General features: G+C 47.1%; 1 protein-coding gene across 3 annotated transcripts in view; it reads right to left on the reverse strand.

Moving 5' to 3' along the window:
- The window catches only part of cep131 (centrosomal protein 131), a 118,584-nt gene that overhangs the window by 28,207 nt on the left and 74,464 nt on the right, over nucleotides 1–15,913 (reverse strand). For all 3 annotated transcript variants that reach the window (XM_072483637.1, XM_072483636.1, XM_072483638.1), the window contains 4 exons: nucleotides 13,915–14,031; nucleotides 5,966–6,068; nucleotides 1,367–1,568; nucleotides 88–195 (listed from right to left, as the gene is read on the reverse strand). In XM_072483637.1, the coding sequence (XP_072339738.1) occupies nucleotides 88–195; nucleotides 1,367–1,568; nucleotides 5,966–6,068; nucleotides 13,915–14,031 (530 nt within the window). The remainder of the gene's footprint in view (nucleotides 1–87; nucleotides 196–1,366; nucleotides 1,569–5,965; nucleotides 6,069–13,914; nucleotides 14,032–15,913) is intronic.

Genomic DNA, 15,913 nt, shown 5'->3' on the forward strand with positions numbered 1-15,913 from the left:
CCTCTTTCCGCGCTGAAAAAAAAATCTGTGACTCGGAAAAAGCTAAGGGGACAAAATAGCACGACTCAAATTCCGCATTATTCTCACCGAGCTGCTAGCTGGTTGAGACGTTCCTTCTCTTCAGCCACCTCAGTGTACAGTCTCCTTCGCTGTTGTTGGATAGCTTGCTCCTCTTGTTCAAGCTGTTTCTCATATCTATTGGAACACAGTAACTGTCACCAACGCACCATCACACCCCATCCCGATGCCTTTCCTTCACCGTAGCTGGATTGAGATCCTAGATTCTCCTCCCGGACAGAACTATGTCAATGTATCAGCAATCGCATTGTTTGGGAATTACATCGTTAAGCCAATTTTATTGTTAACGACAGGTGATTCTCGTTCACCATTTACAATTACAGAGTTAATGCTGTGGGGGGTACCTACACCTCATGGACTGCAGCAGTTCAAGGAGGCAGCCCACCACCACCATCTTAATAATAAAAATAATAATAACCTTTCATCGTCACAAGTATGAAGTTATTGTGAAAAGCCCCTAGTCGCCACATTCCGGCGCCTGTTCGGGTAAGCCGGTACGGGAATTGAACCCGCGCTGCTGGCCTTGTTCTGCATCACAAACCAGCTGTCTAGCCCACTGAGCTAAACCAGCTCACCTCGCAGGCAATTAAGGATGGGCAATAAAAATGCTGGCATAGTCCACATCCTGCTAAAAGAATTTATTTTTATTTTTAAAGCTTGCAAAAAAAAAAAATGAATCATTTTTTCTTTCACAGGGTGAAAAATGTGTCGGCGCTATTGAAGGAAATGAGGAAACGGCGTTGCAGTATTGTGTAAATCAACTGCCTGGTTTGAAACAGTCACTTTAAAAGGGCCTGAAATTCATCTGAGCATAGCTGCTCACTTTGCCCGTTTCAAACTATTCACATCCACTTGATTCAATTTGTTAAAAAAAAAGCAAGTCAACAAAAAATGGGAGGATAGCCTAAAATGGCATCTTGGAAGTCTTATAATGCAGACCAGTTTCCCAAGTAGTTAACAAGAAGTCTTCCCACAATCTGATCATTTATGCAATTTCATCTTTCATGGTGAGAAACAAGTTATCTTTAAGTTATATGTTATCTACCGCAATCGATTGGTTGTATAACATATGGAAACAAAATTCGAACAGATGCAAAGAGGTTGTATGCTTAAACTTGTCTGAGGCACAGCCCAAGCCCTTATCTGAACGGATGCTTGCATGCAACACAACAAGGACCGTTGTTTTGTTTTAGGAAACATTTGTCACTCAGTCTGTGACTCTGGGTGAATATTTAAGCGTTATTGGACTCGAGAGGTAAGCATTAAAACATTTTTGTTGTCCCCAAACCTGTGTCTGGCGAGATCCCGTTCCCTCTGGCACAGGGTTTCTTTCTCAAGTTCCAGATGTTCCCTCAGCTCTTCCGTCTGTTTGATGTACCTCTGGGCTGCACGCTCATCGGACTGCAGGAGTTCTGCCTCATGCAGAGCTTTCAGCTTCTTGAGCTCCAGCTTGTGTTTGGCTATGAGCTTCTGAATCTCGGGCTCCAAACCTGGAATTCAAACAATTTAGCAATGTGGTTTTGTGGCCAAGGTGCTTCGCCGGAACTCCGTTCAGAACAAAGCGCCATCGCTTTCAACAACAACTCACCACCAGCCCTCTGGCACAAAAAACCATAGAACATAGAACATTACAGCGCAGTACAGGCCCTTCGGCCCTCGATGTTGTGCCGACCTGTGAAACCACTCTAAAGCCCATCTACACTATTCCCTTATCGTCCATATGTCTATCCAATGTCCATTTGAATGCCCTTAGTGTTGGCGAATTGCAAGGTGTTACACAGAGGTGCACCCAGGCAGTAATGGGCGCAATGGCAAAGAATGAGCTAGCGGGAAGTGGCTGCTTGAGGAGGAATGTGTAACCAAATCTTCAGTCAAAGAAGTATGTTATAAGGAAGAAAAGGAGGTGGAGGAGTGGGAAGGTTTCGGGCAGCGATGGGCAACCTGGGCTGGTGAATGGCCCGCATGAGTGACCCTCACCCCCCCCACCCACATTCACCTCAGTAGACCACAAGATTGAAATCAGGCTTGTTCAATGTCAGTGTCTCCATGAATAAGATTAAATACATTTAATGCCCGCTGAATATTTCACAACAAGTTATAGAAAATGCTAAATCATTTATATATCAATAGAACTTTCATCAGCTTCAAATGGTAAAAATATAAATGGTAAAAATGTGTTGTCATAGCAGCAGGAAAAACAAACTACGCAGACAGAAATCAGCGGAATGTGGGCAACGGTCAACAAAATGTCTCGTGGGCTGCACTCAGAACCCAGATGGGCCACATGTGGCCTCCAAGCTGCAGGGTGTCCACCACTGGTTCAGGGAATGTGTTCCAGAAGAGCCATGGTGGCGAAAGGTGTGGGTGCTAATAATGGAGCAGGGGGATAAGACGGGCCATGAAGGGATTTAAACATGAAGATGAAAATGTTAACTTGGGAGGCCAAAGGGGACCAGGTGCCAAAGTAGGTCAAAGAGGATAGGGGACGTGTGAGGCAGGATACTGACAGCAAGATTCTAGGAGAGCTTAAGCATACGGGGAGTGAAGAATGGGCCATGTGATCACTGGACGTGTAGAGGTGATAAAGGCATGGATAAGGGTTCCAGCAGCAGACAGGAAGGGTAAGGCTGGACGTGGAGGATGACATGGCCATGGAATCTACCGTCTATATGACGTTCCCAAACTGTGGGCTGTGACCCCCAATGGGTTCGTGAAGCGTGGTTTGGTGGGGGGTGAGCACCGAGGCAGCGATGACTGCCGTGAAGCTCCGACCGAGTGCTAACATCTGCGAGGCCCCTTTAAATGCTCTTTTTGTTTTTAAAATGGTGCCCGTGAACCAACCGATCGATCTTTAAGGCCTCGTTCCTGCTCCAAAAATGGCAGTGAAAAAGCAAATGCTTTTTTTTTTTGCTTAAAAGAAACTCTCAAACCTCCCACTGCAACCTCCTGCCACCACCTGGCAACACCCCAACCATTCATCGCTCTACCTCAACCCCCTAACCAACACTGCTCTCACTCACAACAACATGTCAATTTTCAAGCTTCAAAATGGGGTCACAGTGGGGAAAACCATTGGGAAGCACTGGCTGAGCACAACAGGTTTTCCAGGGTATGAAATAAAGACGAAGAGTGGGGTGTTTCCTTTGCTGGACCGAGCACCTTCCTCGTTGTTTGTCACTTGCTGTCCTCAGCCAGGACTGCAATGAGGCCAACTTGCCCACTCCGAACATCACCGGGTGATCCTGATGATCTGGCTCCTCTGCCGCAAAGTTCAAATTTGCAACTATACTCTGATCGTTTCCCCATTGCCAAATTCACTCGCATCAGTTACTCAAGCTGATCGGATCCACTTTCAGCAACCTTCCACACACACACACACTTGTCCTGCCCACAAAATACAATGTGCTCCTTTCTCATCGCTGTGTCATTTTGACTGCGCTTCCTCTCGCTCCACGCTGATGAATTTCTTGGTAAGTTCGTCGGAATGGCACACTCCTCGAGGCAATGACAATCACACAGCAGGTGTTTGGTGAGCACAACGGAGGTTTTCTTTTAACCTGGCTGTGTCACAAGTAGGCTTCAATTAAGTTTCTGTGAAAAGCCCCTAGTCGCCACATTCCGGTACCTGTTTGGGGAGGCCGGTACGGGAATTGAACCGTGCCGCTGGCCTTGTTCTGCCTTACAAGTCAGCTGATTAGCCCACTGTGCTAATCCAATCCCAAAGTCCCGTGGGTGGCCTTCCGCCGCCTACCTGCCTGACCCAACCTGTCTGAAATTTTTACAGAGGGTGAGGGTGCCAGGGAGCTGCCAGTCAGCCTGGGACCAAACCCGGGTCCTCGGCGCCGTGGGGCAGCAGTGCCAACCACTCCGCCACCGTGCCTCGCCCTCCAGTCAGCCTGCCTGCCGTCAAGCCTATTGAGGTCCTTGGAATGACCATGCAAGGGCCTCACCTTGCCGGCTGCCGGTATTATACCCACGGTGGGAGAAGGCTCGTATCATGAGGTGAGCCCAGCAGCTTCGGCTGCACAGGAGAGTGTCGGGCAAGAGGGGAGGGACAAGGAGGCATTAAATCGCTGCTCCCCCCTCCCCACGGTGGTTCAGCTGGGGGGGGCGGCACCTCGCAAAAATCAGCCCTTAATTCTATTTTCCTCCCCACAAACACAGCTGACCTACCCCTGCGTAATTCCAGAACATTCTGTTTTCATTTCAGTTTCCCAGCCTCCACAAGGTATTTTGCCCTTGGCGAGGGCAGGCGATCAAAAGCTCTATTGAAGACTTCCGGTGACGGCGGGCGGGAGGCGGCCGCACAACGGAGGGCTCCCGTTCGGGAACGGCATTTTCGGGGCTTTAAGCCCGGTCCCAGGGTCCACGGAGGCGGCAAAAGCAGGGAGAAGGCACAGAGGCGGCACAGTGAAGAAAAATGTCGAGGGTGAGCAAAAGAACGTCCGTAAGGAAAACAGCTGAAGGTCCATCGGGGAGTGGAAAGGTCACCGCGGGGTCACCAAGGAAAATGGAGGCTGGAGCACCAGGGGAGGCCGCATTGCTTACGGCTGAAGAACTAACTAAGGTGATGGCTGCGGAATTCGAAAGGCAGTTTACAAAATACATGGAGACGGTGAGGAAGGAGATGAGAGAGGTTTTGAGTGTGCTGGTGGAGGAGGCGGTTTCCCCAGTGACGAAGGCGGTGGCGAGCGCAGTGGCAGAGGTGCGAGAGCAAGGGGAGGCGCTGAAGGAAGTGGAGGAGACGTTATTGCAGCACGGTGATCAACTTGCCTCGATGGGGAAGGAGATGCGGGAGGTGATGGACATTAACAAGGATCTGCGAGGAAAAATGGAAGACCTGGAAAACAGATCCAGGCGACAGAATTTGAGGATTGTGGGGCTGCCCGAAGGAGTTGAAGGACCGAGGCAGACTGAGTATTTTGTCGCGATGCTGGCGAAACTATTGGGGGAGGGGGAGGATCCCTCCCGATAGGAACTGGATCAGGCTTATCGGTCGTGGAGGCCTGTACCAAAGGCGAACGAGCTGCCAAGGGTAGTGACTCTGTACTTCCGTAGGTACAGTGTGAAGGAGAAGGTCCTGAGCTGGGCCAAGCAGAAGAGGGTGGTGCAGTGGGCTGGAGCTGGTATACGTGTATACCAGGACTTTACGGTGGAGCTGGCGAGGAGGCGGGCTGCCTTCAACCGGGTGAAGAGGGCACTGTACATTAGCAAGGTGCAGTGCGGCATTGTATATCCAGCGAAGCAGAGGGTGACTTACAAGCTCAGGGACTTTTATTTTGGGACGGCGGAAGCAGCGGAGGAGTTTGCGAAGGCAGAAGGACTGTGGCAGAACTGACATTGAGGAATGGCCATGTGCCGATGTAACCTCATGACTGTATTTTCTTCTTTTTTGTTTCACTGCGTGCGGGTGTCGGGGCTAAAGGAGCCAATGTTGTATATATTTGGACAAGGGAAGGGACGGGACTTTCACTCGAAATGAGGGCTCTTTGGGGTGTAGGTGGATATGTGGGGTTTGTGTGCTAAAAGGTGATTTCTGGGCTTTCCTAGGGCCGGGCAAGGGGGATAGGTAAGTTTACTGTGTCACAAACTTGACCATTATTTGTTCTCTGCAATCTTCTGGATTTATGCGTGTAAGTTGCAAGATAATGGAGATGTGCTGTGATAAATCCAACACAATAAAATATACATTTTATTTGAAAACATGAACAGTATCTGAATGTTAAATTTGAAAATTCCTTTCGGCTTATTTTGATAGCTGTTCTGTTGTCAAACCCTTGGGCACAATACTTCATCATTCGGAGCTAATCACACAATACCCAACTATAGAGCGCCAGCTCGTCTCTTTTGAGCACTGATTGTAAACTGCAGGATTTAAAACTGGTACCTTTTACAGTAATCTCTTTAATTTTCTTTGTTTTCTCATCTATCCATTTCTCTCGCCGCATTTTTTCTGTTGCACTCATTATTTCTTTCAGCTTCTTGATTTCCTACAGACAAAACAAATTGGACAGGAATAACAAAAAGATAGTGATACACAAAATAAAAACTATTAGCGTTTTTCACAAGCATAGGATGTTATAGAATCCCTCCAGTGTAAAAGGAGGCCATTCAGCCCATTGAGTCTGCACCGACCCTCCGAAAGAGCACGCTACCTAGGCCCACGCCCTATCCCCGTAACCTCACCTCCCCTTTCTTGGACACTAAGGGGCAATTTAACATGGCTAACCCAGCTAACCCCTACATCTTTGGACTGTGGGAGGAAACCGGAGCACCCGGAGGTGACCCACACACACACGGGGAGAAAGTGCAAACTCCACACGGACAATCGCCCGAGGCCGGAATCGAACCCGGGTCCCTGGCGCTGTGAGGCAACAGTGCTAACCACCGTGCCGTCCCAAAGCATGTTACAACCAATGAGCTACTTTTGAAGTACAATCACTGATGTAACGTCGGAAGCACAGCAGTCAATTTGCACACAGCAAGCTTGTACAAACAACGGCAGGATACATATACCACAGGTCGAAACTCCTTTACGCTGAGCACATTCACAAACTGAACGTTACTTTTGAACAGACCAACGTGAGCCAACATGAACCTCACCGACCATCTGTGCGGGATGTCTGTGATCTGAGCCAACACGACGCACCCTGACTGGACCCGACCACAGGCAGAGGGGCAACATTTTATTCAGTGATACGTGTGGCTTTTCCAGCCATTTCATTTATTTTAGACTGTGGCTAGCCTGGGCTTACAAAGGCCTAGGCAAACCGTACATACATCCGAAAAACAAAAACATCTGAATACCAAAACACAATAGGACCCAAGGGTTTCAGGAAATAAAAAGAGTACTCTATCTGTACATAATCTTTTTACACGGTATTGATTGAAGGTGCGTTTTGGTCATGGCACTGGGAGAACTTTATGTTTTTCACTGAATAGGAGTGTCGCTGGAAAGGCTAGTAATTGTGGCGCACCCCTAACTTCCCTTGAACTGGGTGGCTTGCTGGGTCATTCCAGAGGGCAGTTAAAAGTCAACAGTATTGCTGTGGGTCTGGAGTCACGTGTAGGTCAGACCAGGTAAGGATGGCAGATTTCCTTCCCAGAAGGACAATAGTGAATCAAATGGGTTTTCACCTCATTACTGAGACAAGCTTTATTTTCCAGGTTCATTCGCGGAATTTAAATTCCACCAGTTGCCATGTGTTAATGTTGCAATATTGTCACAATGAAATGCATGCTCCAGTTGTAAGTGAGGGCAGCTGTTATTACTCAGGGAAGGATTAGGGCATTATTCTCAAGCACATATAAGAGCCGCTCTTCACCTGTGGAAGGGAGAGGAAGAGAGTCTGGTTCCAGATTCCTTCTTTACTCACTGAATGAGTCACAAATTATAACACCAGGGTGGGATTTGAACCCACATCCCCAGAGCATTGGCTGGACCTTTGGATCACCAATCCAGTGACATTGCCACAATGTCACCGTCTTCCCATGTATTTTTTTCTAAACAGTGCCATGGAATCTTTTATGTCAGTGATGGGCAACCTAGGCTAGTGAGTGGGCCTCATGAGTGACCCTCTGTCATCTCCGTGAGCCGCAAGATTGAAATCGTGCTTGTTCATCAACCAAGACCCTCGAGTAAGATTGAATACATTTAATACACACCAAAATATTTCACAAGTTACAGAAAATGCTTAATCACTCATTTATTAATAGAACTGTCAGCAACCTCTTTTTTTTTTTTTTAAATAATTTTTATTAAAGGTTTTCATAAAATATCAATAACAAAATAAGAAAAAAGAACCCAACAGGGTTAAGTACAAAACTAAATCTAAAAAAGCAACCCCCCAAACCCCTCCCCCCGTGCCTAAATAATAAATTAACATTAACACCCCGACTTAACACAACAGGTGTAGACACCCCCTCAGACCCTCCAGTGTAAATAACATAAACAAAAATAAAGTAAACCCCCCCCCCCCAGTTGCTGCTGCCATTGACCAATGTCTATCGTTCTGCCAGAAAGTCTAAGAACGGTTGCCACCGCCTAAAGAACCCTTGTACCGACCCTCTCAAGGCGAATTTCACCCTCTCCAATTTAATGAACCCTGCCATATCGCTGATCCAGGATTCCACGCTTGGGGGCCTCGCATCTTTCCACTGAAGAAGTATCCTTCGCCGGGCTACCAGGGATGCAAAGGCCAGAATTCCGGCGTCTTCCACCTCCTGCACTCCCGGCTCCTCTGCCACTCCAAATATTGCGAGCCCCCAGCCCGGTCTGGCCCTGGATCGTACCACCATTGACACCATCCTCGCTTCGCCCATCCAAAATTCCTACAGCGCTGGGCATGCCCAGAACATATGGGTGTGATTTGCTGGGCTCCCTGAGCACCTAACACACCTGCCCTCACCCCCAAAGAACCGGCTCATCCTTGTCCCGGTCATGTGTGCCCTGTGCAGCACCTTAAACTGTATGAGGCTGAGCCTCGCGCACGAAGAGGAAGAGTTCACCCTCCCTAGGGCATCTGCCCACGTCCCCTCTTCGATCTCCTCTCCCAACTCCTCCTCCCACTTACCTTTCAACTCCACCACCGAGGCCTCCTCCTCCTCCTGCATCACCTGGTAGGTTTCCGAGATCTTCCCCACTCCCACCCACCCCCCCGAGAGCACCCTGTCCTGTACTGTGTGTGGCAGTAGCCGCGGGAATTCCACCACCTGCCGTCTGGCAAACACCCTTACCTGTAAGTACCTGAAGGTGTTCCCCGGGGGGAGCCCATACTTCTCCTCCAGCTCACCCAAGCTCGCGAACTTCCCGTCCACAAACAGGTTCCCCAACTTTCGTATCCGTGCCCTGTGCCACCCCGAAAACCCTCCACCTGTTCTTCCTGGGGCGAACCGGTGGTTCCCCCGTAATGGGGTCAACGCCGAGGCCCTAACTTCCCCCCTATGCCGCCTCCACTGCCCCCATATTTTGAGGGCTGCCACCACCACCGAGCTCGTGGTATACCTCCTTGGAGGGAGCGGCAGCGGCACCGTTTCCAGTGCCCCCAGACTCGTACCCACACAGGACGCCGTCTCCAGCCTCTTCCATGCAGCCCCCTCCCCCTCCATCACCCACTTGCGCACCATTGTCGCATTGGCGGCCCAGTAGTACCCACAGAGGTTAAGCCTATGCAGGGCCCCCCAGCTCCTGGCCACCTGGACCCCCAAATATCTGAAGCTCCTCTCCGCCCCTTTTAGTGGGAGCTCGCCAATCCCCCTCTCCTGGTCCCCTAGCTGAACTACGAACAGCTCGCTCTTCCCCATATTGAGCTTGTACCCCGAAAAGTCCCCGAATTCCCTAAGGATCCTCATTACCTCTGGCATTCCTCCGACCGGGTCCGCCACATACAGCAGCAGGTCGTCCGCATAAAGCGACACCCTATGGTCCTCCCCACCCCGCACCAACCCCCTCCAGTTCCTCAACACTCAGTGCCATAGCCAGGGGTTCAATCGCCAGTGCGAAGAGCAGGGGGGACAGGGGACACCCCTGTCTCGTCCCTCGGTGCAACTGAAAGTACTCGGACCTCCTCCTATTTGTGGCCACACTCGCCATCGGGACCTCATACAACAGCCTAACCCACCTGACAAACCCCTCCCCAAACCTGAACCTCTTCAGCACCTCCCACAGGTACCCCCACTCTACCCTATCGAAGGCTTTCTCAGCGTCCATCGCCACCACTATCTCCGCCTCCCCCTCCCTCGCCGGCATCATGATAACGTTCAAAAGCCTCCGCACATTCGCGTTCAACTGTCTCCCCTTCACAAAACCCGTCAGGTCTTCATGGATGATCTGCGGCACACAATCCTCAATCCTCGTGGCTAAGATCTTCGCCAGCACCTTGGCATCTACATTTAGCAAGGAAATCGGTCTGTAAGGCCCACATTGCAGGGGATCCTTGTCCCGCTTCAGGATCAAGGAGATCAGTGGAACTGTCAGCAACCTCAAGGTGGTAAAAAATAAATAGTCATGCTTGGTTGGACGCAGAGGGAGGGCAAGTCTCTCACAGTCAGTGTTGTGAGCAATCAGCCCGCTCCTCACTTCCCTTGCCCTCACTTTACGTGTTAATCACTTGTGTCTACCTGAGAGGGTAGTCATACAAACCACCCCCCACACCCAACAATGGCGGGCGAGTCATACAAAATGCAGGGGAGGTTGGTGGGACCAAAAGGTGTCCCCCCCCCCACTGCCAGAAAATCCTAGCCAGCAATTTAGATAGCGAGACACTCCCTCAGGATTTCTCTGGAACGTCAGTCAAGTTCAACTATGAATCTCCATTAGAAAAACGTACAATTGAAGAATGAAATGCACCTCAGGTTTAACAGGGCAAACCCCAGTTGAGACCCTCTCATGGCGAACTTAATTTTCTCCAGGCAGAGGAAGCCAGCCATGTCTGAAAGCCAGGTCTCCAATTTCGGGGGCTTTGAGTCCCTCCACGCCAGCAATGTACGCCTCCGAGCTACCAGGGAAGCAAAGGCCAGAACATTCGTCTCTTTCTCCTCCTGGATCCTCGGGTCCTGCAATACCCCAAAAATCGCCACCTCCGGACTCATTGCCACCCTCGTATTTAATACCGTGGACATAGTGTCGGCAAACCCCTGCCAAAATCCCCTCAGTTTTGGACCCGCCAGAGACAACGGGAGCGCATCCCATCTCCGGAAATACTCCTTCACCTGGTCCACCAACCGGGCCAGGTTCAATTTGTGCAGCCTGTCCCAATCCCTCGCCACCTGAATACCCAAGTACCTAAAACTGTCCCCTACCACTCTTAACGGCAGTTCCCCGAGTCGCCTCTCCTGACCTCTCGCCTGAACCACAAACAACTTGCTCTTCCCCATATTGAGCTTGTAACCCGAAAACCATCCGAATTCCCCTTGGATTCCCATAATTTCCATCCCCTCCATTGGGTCTGAGACATACAGCAGCAAGTCATCCGCATACAACGAGACTCTGTGCTCCACACCCCCCCCCCACCCCCCCCCGAACCAACCCCTTCCATCCCCTTGAGGCCCTCAGAGCAATTGCCAGTGGCTCTATCGCCAGCGCAAACAGCAGTGGGGAGAGGGGGCATCTCTGTCTCGTCCCCCAATGTAGTCTGAAATATTCAGACGTCGTCCTATTTGTCTGTACACTAGCTACCGGCGCCCGGTACAGCAGCCTAACCCAGTCAACAAAGCCCCTCCCAAACCCGAACAGCTCCAGCACCTCCCATAAGTAATCCCACTCGACCCGGTCGAACGCTTTTTCCACGTCCATCGCAACCACCACTTCAGCTTCCCTGCCTTCCGGGGGCATCATCATCACATTGAGCAACCTTCTTACATTGGCTCCCATCTGCCGACCCTTAACAAACCCTGTCTGGTCCTCCCCTATAATGTCCGGTACACAGTCCACAATCCTAGAGGCCAGAATCTTGGCCAGGAGTTTGGCATTCACGTTTAACAAGGATATTGGCCTGTAAGAACCGCACATCTCTGGGTCAGAGATCGTAATCGCTGAAGAGCCCGTGAATTCTATTTATTTTTCCTGAACTTAAAACCGGAGAGTAAAATCAAATGCAGGAGTTAACAGGTTAAAAAAAAAATCAACAGAAACAACTTTAGAAGGAACGTGTTTCCAATTCCCTGCACAAAATAGAACCCAAAAGTGGTTTAAGCTTTCACTATTAGCCACCTCTTCAATCCATCCTCCTCCACAGAGCTTCATTCCGCTGTCAACATATGATGCAGCTAACTCGAGGCGTGCTCTATACTAATGCCACTAGTTGGTACAGAGACGGTAATAGAATGCTTCCCAACTGGCTACAGTACACAGACTTTTTACATTCCTGACTTAATTGGATTCAATCCTAATTTTGGAATTCATCTTCCATGGTGCGGAGAATGCCACGTATAAGTAACTATAATAGGATGGCAACGATTATTAAACTGATATCGTTGTAAGTAGCTAAATAGATCTAGTGTCAATACTAAGATTTGAATTTTAAAAAGTTACAGAATCTTCTGTGACAGCATTGGTAGAATTGAAAATAAATCTTGATAGAACAGGGAAAATATTTTCATGGCAATGACAATTAAAAACAGCGATACTTCTCAACTGATTCATCTAAACATATTGCTAAGTTTTCAGGACTGAATTCTTAAATGATTAAATCACAAATAAAATGTTTGATCATTTATATCTTAACTGTGATAGTTCGCAAGTGCGTAGCTTTGTTTTAAATTTCATGCTTCAGTACACTTTGCTTTCTCTTCAGATCGTATAAATCTTTCGCCGTAAATTTTATGCTACATGTAATGTTGACGGAAGTCCCATGGCGCTAACCAAAACAAATAATAATTCAAGTTGATGGACCTCTTTCTTGTGCTTGTACATCAGAAACCTCAGACTAGCTATTTGCAGTTAGCCTAAAAGGATTTAAACCTCACCACCAATTGCAGAACGTCACAGTGAAGACAAAATAACAGACCGTGTGCCTACTTTGTGGCTTCGCATAAAGGTTTATATATATTACTCCCACCACAATGCCCTTGTCTGAACTTTCTTTTACTTATTCAAAGATTCCATGTTGAGCGAAGTTTATTGTACCGTTGTCGATATTTTTCTATTCCACCTTTGAGCAAAGATTCTAATATCTTTCCTGCCACCAATGTTCAGCTAATTTGACTATCGTTGGTGGGATTTGTCCTCTCCCTTTTCAATGTGGGAATCAGATTTTTAATTTGTGTCTTCAGTAGTGTCTAATGTCCATTTTCGTTTCACTACCTTTTGCAAGACACCACTTGCAAATTGCGTTGGCTTTGCAAAACTAGAGGTTCAGCACAGTCAGAAGGATATCTTGGCTTTCACCAATTGGACAGTCCAGCAACTAGTCAATGCAGTTAAGGAAGACATAGCAGAGGATAAATACCTGTCTATAACAACATTGAGCAGAAAAGCAAACAGTGCCAGAGAGCTGGTGGATAGCTCATGTTTTCCCTGCCTTGGACAGTTTTGTTATGCTGAAGGCACTACATAAGTACACATTGCTGGAGACACCCGATTGCAGGGTATAGACAATACCGAGGAAGACTGCGACAAAATCAATGGCACTAAGCTTGCAGTATGGGCAGGTAAATGGAAATGAACACATGGTAGAAATGCAAGGGGACTGTGCAGATGCAAAAATCATTAAAAGTAGCGAAGCAGCTGAACATAAAGAGTGCAAACAAAGCACTGGGATTTATTTCCAGAAGAATTCAATTCAAAATCACAGAAGTTACGTTAAATTTGTATAGTTTCTCGGTTTGACAATATTTAGAGTAATGTGCATGGTTCGGGTCTCCATATTGTATAGAAATAGCAGAGAATGTACAAGAAACATAGAATGGAATGTTACTGTAACTGAGAGGGAAGATTGAACAGGCCAATACCCATCTCTCTTGCGAAAGACCTATAGAGGACTTAGTGGATCCCTTAAAAATTATGAAGGTGTTTGCGGGTAATGGTAGTGAAGATGTTTCCACATTCACAAAGTTCAAAGCAAGAGGCTATATATTGAAGTTAGTTCCTAATAGACTAATTTACGAATTCGGGAGAAACCGGTCTCCTCAGGACGGCGACAATGTGAAATTTACTACCACATGAGGTGAATTTAATAATTTAAGGGAAGCTAAGTAAATATGTGAGGGTAAAGGGAATAGAAAGATAGAGTGAGATGATATAAAGTAGATGGAGGCTGGTGGAGTATCAGCATTTGCCACAGATCAGTTGGGCCGAATGGCCTGTGTGACTCTAGAGTTAAATTTGGAATCTCTCACCATTTCATGCTGATCTTGCATCTGTTTGATTTTCTTCATGTATTTCTGGTCCACCTGCTTCAGTTCATTTACCATCGACTCGCACTTTGCATTTAACCCCTTCTTGTCGTCTATCAGCTGTCAAGGACAAATGACGTTGTAACTCAAACACTTTCCATCAACATGATAAAACATCAAGTGAAAGTACATTTAAACTCAACCCTCACCACGACCCAATATACACACATGATCATTAGTTCAGTGGTATGCATTGCAATTGTTTAAATATAATTGTACCGGAAAAATAAAGAACACATTTACACTTTGAAAGAATAACTGCCCCGATAATGATCTAACAATGATGATGCCAAAGATGAATACGTTAATAAAGTTCAAATACAATATAAATTAATGCTGATTGTTACAACCATAGCAGATTATATTTGCTAAATAATCTAAACCTCGGAGGAAACCAGTCTTCCTGTTCATAACTTTCCTTTTTTGCATTTTGAAAACGAGAAGGAAAAACTACTGATTCCAGAAACATAGAACTCTAGTGACACTTTTAGAATTTTAAGAATGTGAAAATTTATTAACAAGAAGAAAAAACTTCAACACGTCAGATTAATGGGGCTGTTTAGCAGAGGGCTAAATCGCTGGCTTTGAAAGCAGACCAAGGCAGGTCAGCAGCACAGTTCAATTCCCGTACCAGCCTCCCCGAACAGGCGCCGGAATGTGGCGACTAGGGGCTTTTCACAGTAACTTCATTTGAAGCCTACTTGTGACAATAAGCGATTTTCATTTTCATTTTTTCACATAGTTAAGACAGTATTACAAAATATCAAACCCCCCCCAAAAAAATCACGGTCATAATACACATGTACTATCTTTTATCTTTTTGGCAACAACTCCCTCTTAGATTTTTAACTATAAAAATTCCAACAAATCCCAAATATTCCCTAAGGAATAAGCTTTCTGAAAACAAAGACTTTTCTGGTTTGACCAAATGTCTGTTGCAACCTTCACACCTTTTCCCAGCACAGACTGGTTGCCGGACACCTCCGCCAAGCAGCCGCCACAACTCAGCTTAGCGTGTTTCATTAAATGCTCTTTCCCTTGTCATTTCAGATTCCATTGTAATGAACCGACACCACATGGACAGCAATGGTTCAAGAAGGCAGATCACCATCACCTCAAGGGCAACTATGGCAGAGCAATAAATTCTGGCCTAGCCAGTGTCACTCATATCCTGTAAATGAATTTTAAAAAACAACACTTTGAACGCAACTTTTCCAAAATATAAAAATCTTTCATGTTTTCCTATTGCCTCCACTTTTGGGTCAATAAAAAATTAAGACCTTTCCCCTGTTTACTTGCAATAGTCCCTTGTCACTTCTGCACTCCCTTGAAATTATCAGCTGAAGACCCAAATCCTTACCTATCTCCTAATGCAAATTATAAACCCAACCCATTTACTTGAAAATACAACCTCACCATAGCCTCTCACGACAAATGTATGAACATACCATCTTACCCTTTTATCTCTCAGCTATTGTAGGCAACCCATCTCTATTAACCTTTCCCCCAGTTTAATTAATGGTGGACATAGACACACAGCCTACTTTACAAAACACAACCATATAACCAAAAGTATTTTTTAAAAACCTTTATCATCACTCAATTCAAAGTTATTGTCAATTGTCGAGTTTTAATTTTATCGACCACATTTTTCCTTTCCCCTTGGTAACACAAACCTACAGCACCACAGTCATTAGCCTGTCATGTCTGCACATGGGCTCTTTGGTTGACCAATAAAACAAGGTGCCAATGTTTGCTTTCCTGTGGCACACATGTCTCTGAGTCAGAAGGTTACAGATTCAAGTTCCACTCCAACGACCCAAGCACAAAATCTAGGTTCCCATTCCAGCGCAACACTGGGGGAAATAGTGGCGGTACCGATACTTGGATGAGAAGTTAACCCTGGGCACCATCTGCCCCCTCTGATGGACATAAAAGCATT

Source organism: Scyliorhinus torazame, chromosome 18, assembly GCF_047496885.1.
Source record: "Scyliorhinus torazame isolate Kashiwa2021f chromosome 18, sScyTor2.1, whole genome shotgun sequence".
Lineage (NCBI taxonomy): Eukaryota > Metazoa > Chordata > Chondrichthyes > Carcharhiniformes > Scyliorhinidae > Scyliorhinus > Scyliorhinus torazame.